Source organism: Guillardia theta (genome assembly GCF_000315625.1).
Source record: "Guillardia theta CCMP2712 unplaced genomic scaffold GUITHscaffold_149, whole genome shotgun sequence".
Classification (NCBI taxonomy): Eukaryota; class Cryptophyceae; order Pyrenomonadales; family Geminigeraceae; genus Guillardia; species Guillardia theta.
In genome coordinates, this window is record NW_005434525.1 from 70,585 (window position 1) to 79,389 (window position 8,805).

An 8,805-nucleotide genomic window follows, 5' to 3' on the forward strand; every position below is an offset into this window, starting at 1 on the left:
CAAGAGGAAGAGGAAGAGGAAGAGGAAGAGGAAGAGGAAGAGGAAGAGGTAGAGGAAGAGGTAGAGGTAGAGGTAGAGGAAGAGGAAGAGGTAGAGGTAGAGGTAGAGGTAGAGAAGAAAGAGATTGTCAGTTATCATCTTCTGCAGACGATGATTGTTTACCCTCGAGCCAACAAATCCCGAGTAAGCCTCTCCTGTTGATATTCCAATCCGAAGCTGAGAAAGTAGTGAGAAATTCATTCCTTGCTTCAATCCTCTTGCTTCTCCTATGCTGCATCCCCTCGCACTCTCACGACTCCCCTCCATCTCCATCTTCCTCGTCCTCGTCCTCGTCCTCCTCTTACTCGAGGTCTGACAGCTTTCCCTTGAAGGTTGTACGACATCTCGTCCGCCACTTTCAGAAAGTCCATGGCAACTTTGATGAGCCGCCTGCTGCTCGAGATCGACGAGTCCACGTGCTGCACCTCAATCAGTTCTCCTGCTCCCTCTCCTCCTCTCTCTTCCCCCCTCCCTCCTTCTCTCCCTTCCCCTCCTCTTCCTTCTCCTTCTCCTCCTCCTCCCCCTTCTTCTCTCCCTTCCCCTCCCCCCTCCTTCTCTCCCTTCCCCTCCCTCATCCTTCTCTCGCTTTCTTTTCTCTTTCTCGTTCTTCTCACATGGTCAGCATTGTCTGCAGGATTTTGTCCAGCAGCAAGAGAAGGACCAAGTCTGCGTATCAATCAAAAGAGGTGAAAGACGATGAAGAGCAAGACGAGCAGGAGGCCAAGGTGAAGAGCAGTGGAAGGAGCAGGCGGAATACTTGGAAGGAGGAGGAGGAGGAGGAGACCTACCTGGCCTCATGACCTGTCACCACCATGTACGTGTCTCCAAGGATTGGAAGCACTCCATGCTTGGAAGCGACATCATCCAGAGTCCTGTGCGCGAGTATGAAGGAGAGAGGAGGAGGAGGAGAGAGATGAGAGGTGTGGTGGTGGTGAGGAGGAGGAGGAGACGGAGAAGGAGGAGGAGGAGGAGGAGGAGGAGGAGACGGGAGAGGAGGATAGAAAGTAGAAAGGAGGATACTACAAGAGAAGATTGAGGAGAAGGAAAAAGAAAAGGAAGAGACTGAGAAGGAGAAAGTAGAGGGAAAGCAGAAGAGGAGACAGAAGAGGATTAGGTAGAGGAGAAGGAGAAGAAAGGAAAACAAGAAGGGAAAACCGAGGATTGCTGACCCATAGAGATGGTTCAAGAAGTGAACAAACGTGTCCATCTCCATCCCTTGAGCATATCTACACCATCATCATACGTGTCACGTAGCTTGTAATATCCCCTGCAACCAGATTAAATCAACCCCTTCCTCCTCACCTTCGCATGTTGACAAGCTCGCAGATGAGAACAGACACGTTCTCGTGATAGTCCATGATCATACTGCTTCCTGTTGGTCACCGTTAGCAAACAAACTCCCTCCTCTGCCTCCTCCTCATCTACTCTCACACTTCCTCTCCCTCTCTTGCCCTCTTGCTCTCCTCCTCCCCCGCCAGCATCGTCCATTACCTTTCTTCAGCCTCATCTTGACGTTCTTGGGAAGTCTGTGCAAAGAAAACATGAATCCTGCTCCTGCTCCTGCTCCTTCCCCACTACTATCTCCTCATCCTTTGGTTGCGGCAATACCTTTCGGATCGAGCTTGCCAGCCTCCAAGTTTTTGGATTTCATTTCTCCAAAGTTCTCTGATGAGCAGTGTCAGCAACGAAAACACAATTCATGCAACAATCATCTTCAACTCCATCTTCATCATCATGACTTGAATTGTCATTATTGTCCTCTCCACTATCCTCATTTCCATCCTCCTCCTGCTCCTGCTCCTGCTCTTCATCACCGTATCTTCAGTTGCACATCGATCCTCGCGTTCAGCTCGCCGGCGCTGAAAGGTTTGGTGATGTAATCGTTGCATCCCAGACTCAATCCGCGAACAATGTCTTCGTCTCCTGATCGCGCGCTCACCTGTCAACGGCAATTAACCGTCCATGTCAAATGCGATGCAAGATCAGGTCAATCCGTTTGTGTTGCTTGTGAATGTGACAAGAACAAGAGCAAAAGGTAGAACAAGAGCAAGAATGTCAAGATCGAAGACATGTTTGAGATAATCAAACAATGAGAGGGCGATGTTATATACGTTTCAAAAGGGTATTGTCGACAGATCACTTTCAGTTGTCACGAACAGCAAACGTCTTCTCGTTTTCAGAAGACACAGTATCTCATCTCATCTCATCTCATCTCATCTCATCTCATCTCATCTCATCTCATCTCATCTCATGTTTCTTTCAGTCCAAGTCTCAACTCACCATGATGATTGGAAGCGCATTCTGGGGATGTTTGCGACGGAGAGTCTGACACACCTAACAAAACAAATATCAAGAATCCTCCCCTCCTCCTCCTCCTTCACCTCCTCCTCCTCCTTCACCTCCTACTCCTCCTTCACCTCCTACTCCTCATTCTCCTTCTTCAACTCCTTCTCCTTCTTCTCTCATTCTCCTTCTTCTCCTCATTTTCCCATCCTCCTCCTTCCCTTCCTCCTCTTGTTCCTTCTCCTTCTTCTCCTGCTCCTGCTCCTGCTCCTCTTTCTCACCTCGAACCCGCTCATCACAGGCATCATGCAGTCCAGCAGGATGAGGTCAGGTAGGTAACTTCGGCTTTCAAGGAGCTCCAGGGCCTCTGTTGGCAGCCATGAGGAACAAGTCCGTGACGAAAGCAATCATGGTATGTATCAGTACGAGCAGAGACCATGGTAATATGATCGCAGTGAAAGAAATTAAGATGATGTTTGTGATGTCAGGAAATCAGAACAACACGTCTCAATGAAGGTGATGTTTGTGATGTCAGGAAATCAGAACAACACGTCTCAATGAAGGTGATGTTTGTGATGTCAGGAAACCAGAACAACACGTCTCGCATCAACTCACCTACTCCACTCATGCACGTTGTGATCTTGAAGCCTCGCGGAGTGAGAATGTTTTCAACAACCATGTGGTTGACCTGTTTGCGAGCAAGAGCGGTAAAGGTGATGAAAACAACAAGAGAGCAAAGAGAGAAGTTAATACCTCGTTGTCATCCACAGAGAGAATCTGAGAAGAAAGAAGACAAGGGAGCATGAAGCATCAACGACAAATAGACAACAGGCAGAAGGAGAGGAAGAAGAAGAAGAAGGGAGACGATGACGAAGAATACAAACACAACAACAGTAAGAGAGAAGATTGTACGAGTCAGCAACGCTGTCTGCAACCATCTTGCCACTCCTCACCTCGATGCAGCCATGAATCTCACTGTGGTATGGAATTTTCGCGTCTCTTGTTTGTTCATCGTCCTGAAGATAAAAGCTAAAGGATACCGAAAACAAACATCGAAACAAGAAATGAATCAGCAGGCATTAATGGAAGTGACATTAAGATGGCACATTCAACGATTCAGATGAACCTTAGGGAAACTCGTATGATGTTTGTGACGTGTGCAACATGATGATATGACAGATGAGTTGGAGCAGAAACGTTTGTTAACAGATCACAAATGAATCTAAGAAAGCTTTCTCTCTCAACACAACAAGAACACGTCGCATTTGCCTGTGACAGGAGTGTTGTCTTCACCTGAAGCACAGCATCGTTGCTGGTTGAGTTCTTGCTTCCGTGCAACACCTGAAGGTGGGGATGAGCGATGAACAAGACCAGACAATCTGATGACTGAGGATGCAGTGGATGTGCTGTTGCTGTTGTTGTTGCTGTTGTTCATGGAGAAGGAGGAGGGGGGAAAGGAGGAGGACAAGGACGAGGAGGAGAAGGAGAATGTGAAGGAGGACAAGGATCAGGACGAAGAAGAGCAAGAGGAAGAGGAGGACAAGGAGGAGAACGAGGAGGAGAACGAGAAGGAAATGGGAGGAGCAGGAAGACCAAAAAAAGGACGACACAGTAGGGCGAATGTAACAGTATAAGAGAAGACTGACATGTTCCAGCTCTTCCAATCGTTTCTTCAACCTCTCGTTCTCGTCCGTCACTTCTTTGATGGATTCAGTAGAGGAGCAGCGAGTGAATTTTTCTTCGGCTGCTCCAACATAAATCAGCTGAACACGGCAAAAGGAAAGAGAAGAAGTTGGGTAGGTAGGAAGTGATAGGTGGAAAGAATTAGATGAGAGTAGGGGATGGAGAGGAGGGGAGGGGAGAGGAGAGGAGAGGAGAGGAGAAGAGAAGAGAGGAGAGGAGGAGAGGAGAGGAGAGGAGAGGAGAGGAGAGGAGAGGAGAGGAGAGGAGAGGAGAGGAGAGGAGAGGAGAGGAGAGGAGAGGAGAGAAAAGCTCCATGCTGACCTGAAAGCTTACATCTTTGCTCTAGCTCTACCTCGAGCAAATGTTGCTAACTGCAACATCAGCAACTTAGTTATTGTTTTCCTGCTTGGAGAGTCTGACTGAAACTTGTGCTCCGGTTCATAAAAGAACTTGAGATTGACATGTTTGCTCACGTGAGAACGAGAAGAGCAGAAAGTCAAGGATGAGATAGATACGCACTTACTCCAACCTTCACGCTTCTCTCGAAACAAGTTTCATGGAAGGAACATACACCCACGTCCGGTGAACATTACATATTTCCATCAGGAGCAAGTAGGCCCGGACTAATACTCGACAAGCACAAGGTAGGAGGGCCCGGAAAGCAGAGGAGGAAGAGAAGGAGACGAGGACGAGAGACGTTGGTGGTGGTTAGAGTGTCCTGCAGGGTTCAAACGCTTCACAGGCAAACACTCTCATCATACTCTTCTGAAAGACAAGCTGTGAATAGACGGAACTGAGAACAGACAGCAAGCCTGATGGTTGAGAAACTTTGAGGAAGAGAAGGAGGAGGAGGAGGAGGAGGAGGAGGAGGCAGCCGAGAGCGTGCGCATGCGGCAGCTTGTCCACGGGGATATGGAGGAAGATATGCTCGAATCTCTCCACCCTGAGTCGGACTGGAGCCTGAAGAACCCTGCCCTCCTCGAAGAAAGCTTTGCCAGTGCCAGCTGCGACTCGATGAGGAGGCGGAGGATGGCAGACAAGGCAGCGCTGGTGTACCAGCTGGTGGAGAACATGCTGGTGAAGGAGAACGCAGAGATACTTGTTTGCAAGGGGCTGGAAGAGGAGGCGGAAACAAAACATCGCCAAGTGGAAGAGAAAGTATCGGAAGTGAATCTCTTTCTTGAGCATGTTCAGAGAAGAACTGAAGGGGAAATACGAAAGTTGAGACAGGAAACAGAAACGATCTTATCAAGCATGCAGTCTGAAATCAAAGATTTGACCCGAATGAATGAAACCTTGCAGAATGAGATCAGAACGCAAAAGCATCAGCTTGGTGTGATGAGAAATGAGATGAGAGACAAAGAAAGTCAAATCTGCATCCTGTCAAAGAGCTGCGTCGATTTTAAGTTTGACATGATGGACACTTCTGAGCTGATAGATCAGCTGGAGGTTCAGTTCGGGTATACCGAGCAAACAGCGTTGAAAGCTAGACAACAAATCTTTTGTACAATAGAGAAGGAGAGAGGAGAGCGAGAGAGGAGAGCGAGAGAGCTTGAGAGATGCCAGGTACATGCCTGAACTGCCGCAAACTGCTCATGACGTGTTGAACGTTAAGGGACAGAAGGAACAGCTCGAGGCTCTGTTGAGAGAAAGAGACGCTATGCAGTCAAATACAAACGAGAGACTGAATGACTTGCAAGAGCTGGCTTCAGCAGAGATTCATGATTTGAGACGGAAACTTTCGCTCGCTGAAAATCAGAAGATGGATCTAATGGCAGCGTGGTACCCTACACTGCCCCTGCTTTTCGTTGGTAGTGATAAAACTCTCAGGGAAATGGAGAAGATGGAAAATCAAACTGCTCTGGGTGAAACATCTACATGGATAGACAATGTTGTTCTCGTTTCTTCTTCTCCTGCCTCTACCTCTACCTCTACCTCTACCTCTACCTCTACCTCTGCCTCTGCCTCTACCTCTTCCTCTACCTCTGCCTCTGCCTCTACCTCTACCTCTACCTCTACCTCTGCCTCTAGCAGCGCCGTGTAAAACTTGTTGAGATCATGGAGGAGGATAGTGTTGACAGTTCCTGACGTTTGTAAGCAGCTGATGGAAGAAGTGAAAAGGATGCACAGAAGTTTATCTGACTTGCAACACTTACATCTAGAGGTATTCTTCTACCAAACTTGTCAGGATTTGACCGTCCTTTCAGGCTCAGCACAAACTCGATCAGATTGAGAATTGTCAACACGGTCTTGATTCGACGATGAGGCAATTGCATGTCAGGTTGAGGTAAAGTGTTGTTCGTGTGCATTGGCGATTTCAAGAGGTTTGATCAGTTTTCTGTCCCACAGTGATTTCCTTCAGAGTGATTCAGCACATGCAAACGACATGACGGCACTGAAAACAATCTGCGATTCAGAGCGACAACGATCGAAGCAGGCGGAGGAGGAAGCATGTAAACTACTACAACAGGTGCCATTGCTGATCTGATCTGAGGCTGCACTCTGACTCTTAGGCTTGCAAGATAACAACTCTGCGGGATGACGCCGCCTACCTGCTAGGGGCTCTTTCTACAACGCAGATACATGAATGTGTTCAGCTCAATCTCCTGCATGTCATCGAAGGCTCTGTCGATCGACTGTCTTGCACTTGTGAGAGAATGTTGGAACGTCAGGTTCTGTTCCTAGCGCAGCTGGAAAGCGAACGAGTGAACAACGACCGGGAGATCAGGGAAGGGTTGTCAAGGATGAAACTTGAGCTCAAACATTTGAGTGATGGGCTGGCATCTTTCTGCAATGAAGCCTTGCACGATCAAGATCTGAGGGTTGAAAACTGCAAATTCCATCAGTTGTCTTCATCAATTCTCATCGACATCACTGAACTGCGAGCAGAGAGTCGGGTGTGTTTGCAAGAGAGTGAAGAGATGGTCCAATCTTACAACAAGAGGTGCAAACAAAAAGCCTTTCTCAGCCACAAGTATCACATCATGATCGAAAGAAACGAAGACCTCCAGGACAAGTACGACGCCCTGCTGGATCAGCTGCAGCAGATCTCTGAGCAGAGCAGCGTCTTGGCTGCTGTCAGAAGCGTCGGGGAGGAGGCGAGGCTGCACCGGAGAGCAGCCGGGGCCCTTGCGAGTGCTGGCCCTGGACAAGAAGGAGATGGAGAGGAGGAAAGGAGAGTCCGGGAGTTAACTGACAGGGAGTATCAAGTCAGTCAAGTGCTGGACGCGCTAGAGCGATCGGTCAACCGATTGAGCATGTTCAACTTGGACCTTGTAGCCATAACCAACGAGGTTCTGACTGGCAGGGCGACCAGAGCAGCGGCTGGACACGCCACAACAAGACCAGAAGGAGATGAGAGTTGTGAACATGAAGCTGAGCGACCATGGAGAATGGTTGCGGTTGTCATGATGAAATCAAGAGAGAGGACAAGCAAGATGAAGACTTTCTCCTTTCTTCAAATCAATCGCTCAATCAACAAGACGTACAAGCATCTGGTCAGGCTCCATCAAGATCGGATCAGCTGGGCCTCTCGCTACTCCGTTCTGCACAACTTGCAAGAGAACGCGGAGAGCAAGAGGTGGAAGCTTCTCACAGCCGACGTGGATCACCTACATCAAACGATGGAGACCTTGCTTCACGCCCTCTCAACCGTCTCCTTGCATCATAACTCGTCAAACGTCCCCTCCTCCTCTTCTCTCCCCAAGAAATCATTTGGCTCATCAATCGGTCAAATCTCAGCTGCTGGCTCTGCGTCTCGCAAGGTTGCTCATTCCCCGTTTGACAACTTTTTATCCCCATCCCCGTTGGACGTTCCCCGCTACCCTAGCAAGGAGCTCGAGGTCCTGCTGGTGCGCCAGGAGAGGCTCAAGAACAAGAGTGATGCTGTCGACAGGGTCAAGTGTGCAAGCTGGAAGAGGAGAAAAGGATCCTTGACAACTGTGCTGGAAAAGCTGCTGAGGAAATTCAGCGACTGGTTGCTGAAAATGACGGTGAAGGCGTGCAGATGAAATCGCGAGACTGACGAGAAGGTGGCAGATCTTCACAGCACGTTGACTCTCTTACAACAACATCACAACGCTCTCAGGGAAGATGTAGACATGAGCAGGCTCGAAGCCGCCAAGGCTAAGGTGGGAGAAGAACACCTTCGACAGGAGCTTGAGGCGGCCCTTGCGCATCATGCAGCGGAGAAGAGAAGCATGGCTGCTCAGATCGTGAGGATGCGCGAGAAGGTTGAGAAGGAAAGCACTGGGGAGGTGAGGCAGGTCAGAGAAGAACTGAACAAACAGATCGACCACAACAGAGAACTGCTCGATGAGCTCGAGTCAGCCATCGTTAGCAACCACAAGCTGCAGCAAGCCAACCACACCCTCGACCATATCCTTTCGCGGCTAAGAGACGAGCTCACTTCGCTCAAGTCAGCCATGGTGCATGCTGTGGACGACCATGCTGGCAAGAATAGTCTTGAAGCCTTGCTTGGCACCATCGATCGATTTCTTGACGAAGCTCAGGCGCTGTTGGTTGAATGAAGCCTGTTCACTCTCCTTCTTCATGTTACGCCTCTTCTTCCCTCATCTGTTCCTTGCTCGACCCATGTACTCGCTCGCTCTCTCTCTCTCTCTCTCTCTCTCTCTCTCTCTCTCTCTCTCTCTCTCTCTCTCTCTCTCTCTCCCTCCCTCTCTCTCTCTCTCTCTCTCTCTCTCTCTCTCTCTCTCTCTCTCTCTCTCTCTCTCTCTCTCTCTCTCTCTCTCTCTCTCTCTCTCTCTCTCTCTCTCTCTCTCTCTCTCTCTCCCTCCCTCC

The 8,805-nt window shown here is 49.2% G+C and overlaps 2 protein-coding genes across 2 annotated transcripts; one reads left to right on the top strand and one right to left on the bottom strand.

Moving 5' to 3' along the window:
- Positions 1-1,221: 1,221 nt before the first annotated feature.
- GUITHDRAFT_119525 (hypothetical protein) lies at positions 1,222-3,126 on the bottom strand (the record flags this gene model as incomplete). Its single annotated transcript, XM_005821215.1, has 8 exons — positions 1,222-1,306; positions 1,342-1,411; positions 1,531-1,565; positions 1,854-1,978; positions 2,320-2,373; positions 2,604-2,689; positions 2,938-3,010; positions 3,076-3,126. The coding sequence occupies 8 exons, from the start codon at positions 3,124-3,126 to the stop codon at positions 1,222-1,224; spliced, it is 579 nt and encodes a 192-aa protein (XP_005821272.1).
- A 1,803-nt stretch (positions 3,127-4,929) lies between these two features.
- On the top strand, positions 4,930-8,534 carry GUITHDRAFT_119526 (hypothetical protein; the record flags this gene model as incomplete). Its single annotated transcript, XM_005821216.1, has 9 exons — positions 4,930-5,465; positions 5,572-5,787; positions 5,836-5,896; positions 6,107-6,169; positions 6,213-6,252; positions 6,423-6,475; positions 6,519-7,856; positions 7,901-7,997; positions 8,044-8,534. The coding sequence occupies 9 exons, from the start codon at positions 4,930-4,932 to the stop codon at positions 8,532-8,534; spliced, it is 2,895 nt and encodes a 964-aa protein (XP_005821273.1).
- Between the last annotated feature and the right edge of the window lie 271 nt (positions 8,535-8,805).